Source organism: Haliotis cracherodii, unplaced genomic scaffold, assembly GCF_022045235.1.
Source record: "Haliotis cracherodii isolate W230 unplaced genomic scaffold, xgHalCrac1.p SCAF_15, whole genome shotgun sequence".
NCBI lineage: Eukaryota > Metazoa > Mollusca > Gastropoda > Lepetellida > Haliotidae > Haliotis > Haliotis cracherodii.
Genome location: NW_027266270.1, coordinates 10,981,740 through 10,996,268, shown reverse-complemented (window position 1 = coordinate 10,996,268; position 14,529 = coordinate 10,981,740). Strand labels below are relative to the sequence as shown.

The following is a 14,529-nucleotide window of genomic DNA, read 5'->3' as shown; positions in this document are numbered from 1 at the left end:
AACTGGATTTCCTCAGTTCTGGGTTAAATAGGGCCCCAACAACCTCTGCTGGTCGTTAGAAGCGACCTAGCGGCTTGGGTTTTCAGGCTTAGTAACCTGGCTGAAGGCATCGTACACCCTCATCATGGCCTGCTGCCCATAACAGATCCGTGGAGATCCGGGGTAGAATAGGTCTTCAGCAACCCATGCTTGCTGCAAAAGGCGATCGGGTGGTCAGGCTCGCTGACTTGGTTGATGCATGTCATTGTATCCCAATTGCGTGGATCGATGCTGATGATGTCAATCACTGGATTGTCTGGTCCAGACTCGATTACTTACAGACCGCCGTCATATAGCTGGAATATTGCTGAGTGCGGTGTTAAACAACAAACCAACCAAAATCGTAATACCAATCACTGGAATGTCTGGTCCAAATTCGATTATTTATTGACTGCTGTCATATAGTTGTTATATTGTTCAACACCCAACAAACAAACAAACAAACACATGTGCAGTGGGATGTTTGACTGATGTTGTGACTGTTGACCGCAGGTCAGAACCCAGTGGTGGAGGGAGAGGTGTCCACCATCGAGATCCAGATGGACACGCACAATGCCTCCCCCGGCAAACACAGCCAGGACCTGGGGATCAGCGTCGTCGGGGGATGTGATACGCCGCTGGTAAGATCTGCTGGACAAGTCTTGCAGTCAACTTGCTAGTCAAACTAACTCACTCACTCTTTGTCGTCTAAGGCGCTGTGATTTGCTGTGCAGAGCTGCATCCCTTGGGTATATAAGAAACCTATGATTGTGGGTTTGAATCCTGGTTCACCCCGATTATGTTTCTAGGTTTGTCAGCACCATACCCGTGCTCGTTGGTTTCACGGAAGTGGTAAACGTCTGAGACCTGCATCACTTCGGGCTTTCCTCCCACTTTAAGCAGTGAAACATTTATGCATAGATTACTTTGTGGACATTTGAGATATAACAAAAACAATTGTCGTCATTGACAATAACAAGTCGATTTAGGTAAATCTAAACTTTATTTCATCACAATAGTTTGTGTAAGTTATTATCAATGACAACGATTTCATATCGATAATTGTTAATATTTTCTTCCCATCGACGATTATCAATCTTTTTAGCCAGTCCTAGTTGTCTGGCCATTGTCTGGCTGTTATTGGGCTGTTGACTGGCTGTTGTCTGGCTGTTGTGGGGTTTGTAATGTTACAGTCTGCGTGTATTCCACAGGTATGCACGGTGATACAGGAAGTCATCAAGGGGGCAGTGGTGGACAAAGATAACCGACTGTTGCCAGGCGACCAGATTCTGGAGGTAGGTCACTGTAACAGTGTGCCCAAATTAAAACATAAGTAAAACCTGCTCTGGTTTTCCATGCATGTCGGTTTCTATGTATGAGACTGAAACCAAACTGAAAACTACGTATGATGTGCAGGTGAACGGGGAGGACCTGACACAGGCCACACACCTGCAGGCGGTGCGAGCGTTGAGCGAGTGCTTTCCCCTGTGTCGACTGACGGTGTACCGGGAAAGGGCGGAGGAGAGCAGGCCCATCGAGAAGGAGGGTAAGGTTGTTGGAAACCGGGAAAAGTGTTCGGACTATTTTTGAGAAAGATGATATGAGTTGTTAAAAACGTGAGAAAGTGTTCGGACTAACTTTGAGAAAGATGGTATGAGTTGTTAAAAACGTGAGAAAGTGTTCGGACTAACTTGGAGAAAGGGGAGAAAGTGTTCGGACTAACTTGGAGAAAGGGAGAAAGTGTTCGGACTAACTTGGAGAAAGGGAGAAAGAGTTCGGACTAACTTGGAGAAAGGGGAGAAAGTGTTCGGACTAACTTGGAGAAAGGGGAGAAAGTGTTCGGACTAACCTGGAGAAAGGGGAGAAAGTGTTCAGACTAACTTGGATAAAAGGGAGAAAGTGTTTGGACGAACTTGGAAAAAGGGGAGAAAGTGTTCAGGCTAACTTGGAGAAAGGGGATAGGCGTTGCGATATTACTGCTCATAGCATAGTCCATAGTCTTGGATTGGGGAAGAAACTAGATTGGGCTATCAGACGGTCTTAACTTTTGTGTTCGACGGGATGAAGAAAGAATTTAAGACTTAAAACTTGCATTGACTGTCTGTGCAAAAGGGAACTGAAGTGTGTTACAATGTGTATAGGATGTGTATCCAGTATCAATGCCATTCCTTGTGTATTATTGCGTTCATTGCTTTCATCTTTTCAGAAATACTGAAGATCACTTTGGTTAAGGTTCAGACGAAGCAGCTTGGTATTCGTCTGGTCGGAAAACGGTGAGAAACATTTGATAATTGTTGCATCACGGAAAGTAAGTTAATGAGGAATTTACTGGAAAAGAGATCTTAATTATGTGAAAAAGAGACGTGAATTAACTGGAAACGAGCCGTAAATTAACTGAAAAAGAGACGTGAATTAACTGGAAACGAGCCGTAAATTAACTGAAAAAGAGACGTGAATTAACTGGAAACGAGCCGTAAATTAACTGAAAAAGAGACGTGAATTAACTGGAAACGAGCCGTAAATTAACTGAAAAAGGGACGTGGATTAACTGGAAAAGAGCTGAGTTGGTATGTTGGGAGTAATTTTGTAACCCAGAGTTTGAGATGGCTGTGATTTCAACATGAACATAAACAGTTGCTTCATAACCATTGTAAATTAATACATTACCTACCAGGTGTACACAAATAAAGTTCTCATGGAGCAAAGTTCAAAACTGATCAATGTTTGAGCATCAGTGCAACTGCGAGTAACTTAATGGTCTCATACTCTGTGTCATTGCCTGGCTACCCTGGTGTAGATTTTGACCCATGTATTATGGATTAAACTTAGTCAGACCTAAAAAACAATTGCCATAAAGGACTCTGATGGTTTGCAGTGACTTGCATGAGGACATGAAACATATCTTTCTCTAGTTAAGTAATGAAAATATCTTTGTATTTTCACAGGAATGGCCCTGGAGTGTACATTCTGAATTTGGTAAGTGGTGCTCTCATTCAGATGTAGTTAAGGAAAGATTAAGTTACTGTGATGGACACACAGACACACACACCAACAACCAATAAAACATGACATGTCTGTATTGTGATAGTCTGTGGTTGATAAGTGAGTGAGTGAGTTGGGTTTAACGCCGCTCTTAACAGTATTCCAGTTATATCACGGCTTGTCAGCTTAATGTGGGAGGAAAGCCCAAAGTGATGCAGGTCTCAGACGTTTACCACTTCGGTGAAACCCACGAGCACGGGTATGTTGCTGACAAACCTAGAAACATAATCGGGGCGAACCGGGATTCAAAACCCACAATCACTGGATTGTCCGGTCCAGTTTCGATTATTGACAGACCGCCGTAAAAAAGCTGGAATATTGCTGAGTGCTGCATTAAGCAACAAACAAACAAACAAACAAATAATCAAAGTGTGCGTGTTGTTGCAGATCCCGGGCAGTACAGCAGCGTACGATGGCCGCCTGAAGCCGGACGACCGTCTGCTGGAGATCAACTGCCAGGACATCTCATACGGCACACAGGAACAGGCTGCCCATCTCATACAAGTAGGAAACTCACCACTACAGAGTCACTATACACCTCCCTAACGTGTCGATACGTACCTCTCGGAGCTTGTGTATTGTTAGTCATTACATGACTTCTCATGTTCCATGTGGACTGTCTACCTTGAGGTGCTTACCAGGAAACAGTTAATATTTTATTTGAATGATTGACTTTAGCTTGTATGTAATCAAAATCATATCTAATAGTTTTTTGTAATAGGCGGTCATGTAATACAAGTCAAGTAGTTTTCAGACTGGGTTATTGCAAAATTTAGTAAATGTTTCTATTTGAGAATTGAAACAGGAAAGAATTGTGAATCTATGCATGGGTAAGCTTAATATCGGATTTTAATGACTGTAAAATGTCAGTAGTTCATGGATGTTGAGGTCGTTGTGTTCATGTTGAGGTCGTTGTGTTGTGGAGGTTGTTGTATTCTTGCAGAGGTCACTGTGTTCATTGCCAACAAATTGTGTTCCAGACTAGTCAAGATAGAGTGCAGTTTGTGGTGTCTCGGAAGAGTCGTCCACAGACTCCGGATCTGATCCGATCTACCTCAAGCGACACTGCCAAGTGTGGTGCTACCTTCGACTGTGATAGCATGGAGAACCCCATGAAGGCCCAGTGCAAGGAACGCATGATCAGCCTTGCCAAGGTCAGTCGAAAATATGACTACGTCAATACTTCAGAACATAATATGTCAATCAACGAAAAAATCACAAACATTATGTTGCCATGGACACTGGTGAAGGGGGTCATTATTTCGACTTACACCGTCTGAACGTGTCATGTTTATTGACCGGTATAAAGTTTATTTATGGTAACATGGTAAAGAAGGTCAATATTTAGACCTACACCTTCTGCTATGAACGTGTCCTGTTTATCGACTGGTATGAAGTCCTTTCATTGCTCTTATGTTAAACGTCAAGATATAGGGGGTCCCTGGATTCAAATACTTTTACAGCCAAAGACCTAACACCTGGTCTCTTTTAATTCTAACACTGGATGATGATGATGATGATGATGATGATGATGATGATGATGATTTCTTCTAACACTGGATGATGATGATGATTGGTGATCGTGATGATGATGATGATGATGATGATGATGTTGTTATTGACAGGACCCCTCTGAGAGCCTTGGCGTGAGTGTAGCGGGTGGTTTGTCCAGTTTCCGTGGCGACACGCCAGTCTACGTTACAAACATCAATCACAAGGGATGCCTGGGACGCAGTCGGCAGCTCAAGGTCAGAACCAGCTTCAGTCTCGACCATTATCACCAGAACACCAAATTAGCTGTCTGTGGATTTACAGCTGTATATATCAGTCAGTCAGTCCACTTTTAGACTTTATGGCAACTTTAAGCTGTCTCATTTTGCAAGATCCAAACATACCACAAAACTTTAAGAGACTTCACTATCTGTTGCCTATTTCCACAAATTACCATTCTGTGTGAAACTGATGAATTGTCTCTTTGTAATAAGGTTACTTGTTAACTCTTAACTTGACAGGTCACAGTTGACCATGCTTTTCTGACCATCCCTGCATATTTATGCAAACTGTTTCACATATTTAATATATCATAGAAACAGCCCGACCAACATAAGCAAGTTGCTAAGAAACTAAAACATGGTTAGTATGAGTTTAAAAGAAAATGGGAATCTAACTAATTGTTTCAGTTGACCAACACTCTTTGGTTCATGCTAGTTCTGGGGCGGTCGGGTAGCCTAGTGGTTAAAGCTTGCTCGTCACGCCGAAGACCCGGGTTCGATTCCCCACATGGGTACAATGTGTGAAGCCCATTTCTGGTGTCGCTCGACGTGATATTGCTGGAATATTGCTAAAAGCGGTGTAAAACCATACTCACTCACTCATGTTTATTCCATTTTGTGATTGTGGCTTTAGGCCCCAGTTTACCAGGAAGATCCTGGGTAGAATAGGTCTTCAACAACCCATGCTTGCTGTAATATTGCTGAACAAACAACAAACAGAACAAAATTCAGGCCCTTATGAATCCTTATGCCGTAAAATCGACAGGATTACTTTGTGATAGTGTATGGAGATTTGAGTGGAGCGTTGTGTGTTGTGTTCCCAGAAAGGTGACCTGCTCCTGTCTATCGGCGGCATCAACCTGCTGGGGCTGACCCACAGCGAGGCGGTCAAACAGCTCAAGGTCCAGTCCGAGACCAAGCTGCTCATGATGAAAGTGATCGAAGGGCCGGAGGATGCGGAGGAGGGGACACACAACTTCGTCCCCAACTGGTTGTTCTGGCTCCGGCTTCCCAGGTAGGACCCTAGTATCGGATGCGGGATAAGAGGCTAGCAAATGGATCAGGGCCCCGTTCTACAAAGTGACTTAAGCGCTAAGATCGTCATAAGTCAGTGTTAAAGTATGGGAGTATGATTGTCTCAGCGCTTTGAGGTACGGGGCCCTGGTGCTTAGGTTCGGTGACCGAGTTGATGGCATGTCATCTTACCCCAGACAGCATGGATTGTTGATCACAGTGTCAGTCACTGGATTGTCTGGTCCAGACTCATTTAGGACGCCATCATATATATATTGCTTAGTGTGGCGTTAACAACAAACAAACAGGACAACACTGGTAACAGGTACATTAACTGGGTATAAGGTGAAAACTTTGGGTCATTTTCAAAACATATGTGGCCACACTCTTCGAGATCATGAAAAATCCCCTTAATAACTAATAAGCAGGTTATTGATGAAGAATCCCAATCTACAGGTAACCTTAACAATACATAGCATGTTTCCCATGGCTTCTTCCTCAGATGTAACGTGATGTATTGCTGCCTATATGTCATATATTTAGTCTCAACAGCTTGTTTGGGATCACTGTTAGCATGTGTCTTCAAGGTACTCCTTCCAAAATAATAATTTAGCTTTGTCATTGAATTAATTATAAAGCATAAATATTATGTGACAATAAATATTTTTTTGTGGGAATCCTGCGAGGCCGCAGCCCCTGCAGAACATTGATGTTGCTCTCTTTAACAAAGACTCTAACCCATGGATCTGCGTTATATTGCTGACTGTTCCATGAGGGGCGGTCGGGTAGCCTAGTGGTTAAAGCGTTCTCTCGTCATGCCGAAGACCCGGGTTCGATTCCCGACATGGGTACAATGTGTGAAGCCCATTTCTGGTGTCCCCCGCCGTGATATTGCTGGAATATTGCTAAAAACGGTGTAAAATCAAACTCACTCACTCACTCACTCACTGTTCCATAATGCCCTGTCCCGCAGAGATTCCAGGTTTCGACCGGCATCCAATCTTGTGGGCGTTACGGGTTAGAATGCATATCCAGTTCCCCATGGAGGTCCTACCAGCCAGCTTAATAATTTGGGTGGTCAGACTCCGACTTAGTTGATTGGGTGTCATAATATGTTGACAGTGTGGACTCTTTCAATCACTGGATTGTCTGGTCCAGACTCTATTATTTACAGACCGCCATCATGTAACTCAAATATTGTAGAGTGCGCTGTTAAACAACAAAAAATTGATGCCAATGTGACATGAACTCCTCATTTTCCAGAGCGTGCCAGCTGCTCAAGACGATTACGTTACTGCGCAGTCCATCAGGGAGCCTGGGCTTCTCCATCGTGGGCGGCTGTGACAGCAGCCACGGACAGATGCCAATCTTTGTCAAGTCAATCGTCCCTGAGACCTCTGCAGCCAAGGATGGGAGGTTAAAGTAAGATCCTACTTGTGTTTATAAAGAAATATGATTAAATTCTGTAAATCTCTTGGGGCATGTGTGGACCAGTGATCTTTGATGCTGCAACTCTTTATGTTGTATTTATCAATTGTGAGTTTGAATCCTAGAATCACCTAGGTTAGGTTTCCTGATTTATGAGCACCATACCCCAGCTTGTGAGTTTGGAAATGTTATTTGATTGTGATGTCGTCTGATTGGTAACTGATGACATCACAATGGTTTGCAAAGCATTGTGATGCAATTTCATTTGCAGTGATATCTCCTTTTGGAGATCGCTTGATATGACCCAAACGATATCTCCTTTGGAGGCTGGTTTTGGATGATAAGTGGATTTATTCTATAGAAACAAGATCCTCTTTATGGTTTCTGTGAAAAATGGTTGCTTTTTTGTACGCTGATGAGACTTGAGTAATTGTTGGATCTTCAGAAGTTGTCTTGATCATGTCAAGGCCAGGTAGTAGTTTTTGAACTGGAAATAGGGTGGTAAAAAACTTTAAGCTTAGAGAAAATCGTGGTTATGGTGCTGCTTCTGTTTTCACAGGTTAATGCAAATACCTCTAGTTTGTTATGGCCCAAGTCAGAATGAAGTATTCCAGTCTTTTTGAGCTTATGGAATTTACATAATTTGTGTTTTCAGATGTGGTGATATGATCATGAGTGTCAACGAACACAGCTTACAGAATATACAACATGCCAAGGCCGTTGAAATCCTCAAGCTGATAGATGGCGCTGTGACGCTCACAGTCGTGTCATGGCCTGGAACTCTTGCTTGATGAACAAGAAATAATTGTGACTCTGTTTGGTGCTGTTGGTGCTTGATGCACACTGTGATCTAGGGAGGCCAGTTTCAGAGGAATAACACACGACATGATTCAGGAGAATAGTATATGGCCAGTTTGAAAAAAAGAACCTGTGACTTGTTTCAGGAGAATAGTATGTGGCCAGTTTCAGAAAAAAATAATCCGTGACTTGTTACAGGAGAATAGGATATTGCCAGTTTCAGAGGAATAACTCACAACTTGTTTCAGGAGAATAGGATATTGCCAGTTTCAGAAGAATAACATGACAAGTGTCGGAGGAGGAAGTCATGACTGCTGGTTGTTTCCAGAAATTAGGATGTATTACATGTTCAAGGAATATAACATTACTAGATCCAGATGAAAAAGACAGGTCTTTTGCAGAAGGACATTAGTTGCAAGAGAAGAACAGAATAATGTATAGATTTTTCCCAAAGTGACATAGCTTGCAACAATTCTGAAAAATATATTCTAATTCTCAACTCTTTTACAGTGAATAAAGATATTGGATTTCAGCAGCTAAAGTCTGCAAGTTTTGAAATAAAAAGGTATTTAAAGTACTTATGAGGAAATCAGTTAGAATTAGGGAAACCGTTTTTCAGAACGTGCCACAGATTCTCTCAAAGAAGATACAGAAATATGTGTTGCTATGACAGTACTGTTTGGTTTGAAAACAAAGGGTGGTCAGAGACTTGCTTGATTTCTGTGCCAATTCAAATGTTTGAAGAAAAAACTGGTCAGTGTCAGACAAATAGAATACTTGACCTTGAGTGACCTCAAGATGTTGAGGCATGTTGCTTTCTGAACAACTCATCATTATGTCCAGAGCATGGAATGAAGGCTGTGTGAAAAGCACTAAAACTAAATCTGCTGTTCCAAGACACATGTGGTGCCGGGATTCGAGATTTTACATGTATGCCGCGCCAGTGGTTTTTATTTGCAAATGACCCTCACGAGCCACTTTCGAAGTCATGAACATTCACAGACAGTTGAGGATTAGATTCACACTACTGAATTCCAGTCGTCGTGTGAATGATTCAATGATTCAGCTCAAACTAGATCACAGACTTGTCGGGAGTTTTAGAAAAATAAGATTTGCCCAAAATGTGAAGTTTTGTGTCATCCAGAAGACTCCCTGGGAGTTTTCACTACACTGAGGACGTTTTTCTATAAATGTTCGTTTTCTGTTTATTAACCCTTGGCCTTTATGGCTCAAATGTCGTCTTCTGTTTTTACTTTTTAGCAACGATACACAAACAACCTCATGTTATATCAAGTTATGAATGAGGCAATATGATATTGTCAGCACATTTTATGATGGACGATTTAGTTGCTTTGGATGATTTCAAATAATTCAAAAGCGCTTTTTCAAAAACAAAACATCAAATTTCAGTTGTTTTTTTATTTGAGGATGACCTTTTGAATGTGCCATATACCTAAATGAATTTATTACTTCAATTGTGTCATTGTGGAATGTCAGTTATGATTTATTCAGAATTTGTTTTTATTAATGGTCAAGTTGAATTTTTAGCTCATCTGACTGAAAGTCAAGTGACCTCATGTTGTGGAGCGTGGTCCGTTCATCTGTCTGCCTGTTATTAATGTTTAGAGTTTCAACATCTCTGGGGGCGGTGGGGTAGCCTGGTGGTTGAAGCGTTGGCTCGTCACGCCGAAGACCCGGGTTCGATTCCCCACATTGGTACAATGTGTGAAGCCCATTTTCCGGTGTCCCCCGCCGTGATATTGCTGGAATACTGGTAAAACGCGTGTAAAACCATACTCACTCACTCATTCAACATCTCTGAAACCACAAGGCCGAAGAAGCTGAGACCTCATGGTGCCTCACAGAACCTAAATACAATTTTAAACATGGCCACCATGGCATCCATATTGAATATGTCATTTATGCCTATTACTCAGCATATATCATTCTGAAATTCTATATACAGTGTATATGCTCTATAGCATATTTTTATTTTTATTTTTTATCCAGCTACGACATTTGACCCAAATTTTTTAAGATATATTGCAGTTTTCATCCTCTGAAACCACACTCTGGTGTCCCCACCGTGTTATTGCTGGAATTTTGTTAAAAGCGGCAAAAAAACATACTCACTCACTGAAACCACAAGTTCTATGAAGCTGAAATTTTGTTGCAATGATGCCAGCAATGGTGTTCCTAAATTTCCTGATCTCTTTTTCAACATGGCTACCATGGCAGCCATATTGAAAAGTCCATTTTTCCCTTTACTCGGCCATTAATGCACGTATCATGTTGATATGTCATCTGCAGCAAGTACCAACTAATAGCACATTTGTTCTTTCTGTGTAATGGGATATTTGACACAGGTTTGTTTAACCTTTGATGGCCTACCACTGTGGCTTCCAAAGGCGCCATGGCAGTCATGATGAACATGAAGTTTGGCCCTCTACTTGGCCGGATATACAAGCATCAACAGGGAATAATAAACATGCTATGCTGTGAGGAAATCTTGTATGCAGAAACTTTTGTGAATTCTTTACCGTCACAGTCAGCTGGAGTTGTATACTCCCCAGGAAGCTGAGATGAAAATTCAGTGGTCACTAATCCATTGTCTGGGGTAATAATGTCGCGCCCTGAGCATTCACTTGGTGAAATTTGGCACATTATAAATGGTCATTATCATTATTATTATTATTATTATTATTATTATTAGACATTTCTGATCTAATGCCATTCAAATTGGTGTTAAACCAAACTAGCTTACATCTGATCTACCAAAATATTTGGGGAAAAGAATCAGGTGAGCTGCAGAACCTTTTTTTTAAAGAATTTGACAAGTAAGTGTTATGAGTTGTTTTAAAATCGTGTTGTGAATATCTGGACAATTGTTTTTTTTGTTTTTTTAAAGTTCACATTTTTTCACCTGATAATAAAACCACATTTGAATAAACAGGACAACAAGGAGTATTTTATGAACAAGCAAATTCTGAGTACTTTATATATACATATATATATATTTGATTGTGATATATTCATGATAGATTGCAATAGAAATGTTCATCCCTTTATTCTAATGCTAGATGTGTGTGTTAACAGGTGAGCTTTTCTACTCCCGAGAGGGCATTGGTTGAATTCTGAAAGAATGTGAATGGTGGACATGTGACTTCGTGGAATCATGGTGTGTCAATTTGGACAGTGTTTTTTGTCAAATCAAATTATACAAGAATAGTGGTTTGTGTGAAACAAATGGTTTTAGACGAAAGGAATTAACTGTTGAATGGTAGGTAGGATCAGTTTTGATGGACTTTGACTTTACTCGTGTATGGTTAAATGAGAAGTGTTGAACGAAAATCCTTGATTTTGTTTTGTTTTGAAGGAAAGTATTTTGAACAAAGGTTAGTCTGTTAAGGAATAACATTGCAAATAATAAGTAACAACAGTATATGATAAAATAAAATTTATATTTAAAGTTCTAAATTGTGAATGTTTTCATTGAATAATACATGCTTTTGTTCAATTTGTTTTCTTATGGAATTTTAAAGAAATATTATTGTTGATGTTATTGGTAGAACTAAATTAGTAGCTTACTAAATTCACACTTTCAATGTTTTGCAAAACATTGATATGGATTCAACCTACAGTATTAAAACTTATTTGTTATGTTGATTTTTTTATATATGAACGTTTCGTCTAATGATTGTTGTAGTCAATGGTTTATTTATGTTTTTAATGAACTTTAAGACGTAAAAAAGATCTCCCCTCCCAGTGTACAAGAAATGTGAGAATGTATATGTATTTACGAATGTATATTGCAAATATTTCTACTTGTGAATGTGCGTCAGTCATTGTAAAATTGTACATAGACATTGTCAATTGCCATGTCGGTTCTGTTCACTCATAAGAGGCCTTTTTTCATTCCTAGATGCCTAACATCACATGCTGTGCTATGGTAGTGCTTTATGATATACTACTAAAAAAAAGTTAAGGACCTCTGATTCTTTTATATGAATATAGCAGAGCTCAAGATAAGCTTTTGGGGTTGTGGGTATTTTACGCATGCATTTTAAAATCATTGGGTATCAGTAATTCTATCTGGGTATTCAAATTTCTGTTACCCACTAGTTTTTACACATGGGGGTATTCAAGTTAAATATTTAACAACACTATTCATCTAGTCCCTGCATACTGGTGTCGTGTGGGTTAGAGAGCTTTATAGGACTCATTAATACCACGATACTTCCACAAGAAAGTGTGATGGCAAATGATCATGATGTAACTGTCATCGTGGAGTTTGGCAAGGTTGACGGAATGCCCGTTTATAATTTCAAAATAAGTTGCTGATTCGCTAATTGAATACGCAGGGTTACTTCACCATATTTTGATGATACGCACAAGTGTTATTTTTGTAGCGTATCTGTAATGTTCGTTGCGTATTTGATACGCTTGGATTTTATTTTACTGCGTATTTCTGCATTTCTGATGCATAATTTACGCAGATACGCAGCCTATCTGTAGCTCTGTATAGTGATATGAAAGAATCGTGTGTTCCTGTTATTGAGTGTAGGAAAGGGTGATCCAACTTTAATGACAGATGTTTTTTTGAATGTCAGATTTTCCAAATAAACAAAAACATCAGTTTGTAATTAAAAAGTAAACAAATGTTACTTATTAGATCGTGACTGCTGATAGTCAAACCATCATCTTTCATTTTCGTTGACACCCTCCTGTCACCTTTGGTCGTATATTTCACATTTCCCTGTATATTTTGTTTATGCAATTTATTCCTGGTCAGCTGGCATTGAAGCTAGAGTTATTGTTTGCTCAGAAATCATGCAAGTATCCCATTCAGGTGTTTTTCCATTATTTTTCAGAGCAATTGCATTTACAGCAACGTTTTGTATAGTAGCTACGATTGCAATATATGTGTTCTCATCACTTTGACAGGCACCTGTCATTGAAATGTACAAAGTTCATCATTGTTATTTTATACCGTCTCCTATCATGTGTATCATAACCAGGATGTTGTTTCACACCATCATCGTCACTTTTACGTTCATGCAAAACATTGTAACAAGACCAGCATCATTTAATTGTCATCATCTCGGTGTGTTTAGAGTCGGTCGAATCTCATCACTGCAAGTCTGATAATCGAGATGATTGAGCATCGCCAGTAACCAATCACCACCAGCAATTGGTTATTTGTTTGTTGGATCATAGTACCAGTTGTCTCAAGAACACAGTTTGGGTGGTTTATAAGATTTGTATGATGTTGTTTAGCTTCAAAACTCAAGTGAAAAACAACAACCTCCTCACAGTAAAATTGTATCTTTTATTCTAATAATGATAACTCTTCAGGAAGATCTGACGTACTTTCCATGTTGGAGGTGAGGTGAGGTGAGGTGGTTGGACTGTAAATGCATTAATGCATGGCTTCACTGAATGGATGGTTTTATTAAATAATACATGTTTATCATATATATATATATAAGTACATATATACAAGTTATTAATTTCAGTCAGAAGTTGTAAAATAGAATAAAATAATATTCCTGAAAAGGTATGAGTAATTAATGTAAATATCCAAATGACGTACAGGTTACGCCTGTAAGCAATAATTAGTGCTATTATGAAGTCTTTGTAAGTGTAAATACTGGATTACCATAGAAATAGGTTTGGTAGTTTTCCGCAATTCGCAAGAAAAAGAAATCTTTTATGTCATTCAGCAGATGTTATAATGAGAAAAGGGTTTCAGAAAAACTGTTCACAGGATGTCCATCTCCATATTGGGGATGATTGAAGAAGCCCTCATATCTGAGGTGTCATGGTCAGCATAACACATCTGCTTCCTAAGCTGCTACAAACTGTTGTGCATTTCATCCTCAGCTTCATCTCGGATATTACAAATTTGTCAGTGTGCAAGAGTGTCTTCGGTTTGCTATTTCTCATGTTCGGATTTATTTTATATCAGGATGCATCACATTTTTTAATAAAACAAATATACCGATCTTCCTTCCGCATGTTCAATGCAGTTTACAGAGAAACCTCAAAGTCCAAGAGACCATCGAAAATATGTTTCATTATCTGTACTTTGAGTCAGGAGGAGGGATGCAGAGTGCTGATGTGCAATAAGTAAAAAACGATATTTTGTACTTTCTCTGTTATGCTATGAACTGTTGTCAGACTTTTTTCCCCCAGTATATCTACATACAAATAGTCAAAAAAAAGTAAGCGTTTCAGCCCATGAAATCGGGTTGATTAAATATGCAGCGATTTGCAGGACTCTATTCAACATAAAATGCTCCCTGATCCAGTAATCGCAGCCTTGCCAACTTCAGCATCAATCTGTAAGCATCTCGTTCTAAGGTTGAAAATTTACATGACATATTTTGTGTCTGTATTTTACAGATATATTACAGAAAACAGAGCAGGGTGGGAGTATAAATTTGCCTCGTAACTT

At 39.8% G+C, this 14,529-nt stretch overlaps 1 protein-coding gene across 10 annotated transcripts in view; it reads left to right on the top strand.

Moving 5' to 3' along the window:
- LOC139462276 (ligand of Numb protein X 2-like) overlaps window positions 1–14,308 on the top strand; it is a 98,849-nt gene extending 84,541 nt beyond the window's left edge. For all 10 annotated transcript variants that reach the window (XM_071243876.1, XM_071243877.1, XM_071243880.1 and 7 more), the window contains 11 exons: window positions 532–659; window positions 1,230–1,313; window positions 1,435–1,564; window positions 2,225–2,291; window positions 2,964–2,994; window positions 3,448–3,564; window positions 4,041–4,214; window positions 4,686–4,808; window positions 5,657–5,847; window positions 7,110–7,268; window positions 7,930–14,308. In XM_071243876.1, coding sequence (XP_071099977.1) covers window positions 532–659; window positions 1,230–1,313; window positions 1,435–1,564; window positions 2,225–2,291; window positions 2,964–2,994; window positions 3,448–3,564; window positions 4,041–4,214; window positions 4,686–4,808; window positions 5,657–5,847; window positions 7,110–7,268; window positions 7,930–8,065 — 1,340 coding nt within the window. In that variant the 3' untranslated portion in view covers window positions 8,066–14,308. The remainder of the gene's footprint in view (window positions 1–531; window positions 660–1,229; window positions 1,314–1,434; window positions 1,565–2,224; window positions 2,292–2,963; window positions 2,995–3,447; window positions 3,565–4,040; window positions 4,215–4,685; window positions 4,809–5,656; window positions 5,848–7,109; window positions 7,269–7,929) is intronic.
- The last annotated feature ends 221 nt before the right edge of the window (window positions 14,309–14,529 follow it).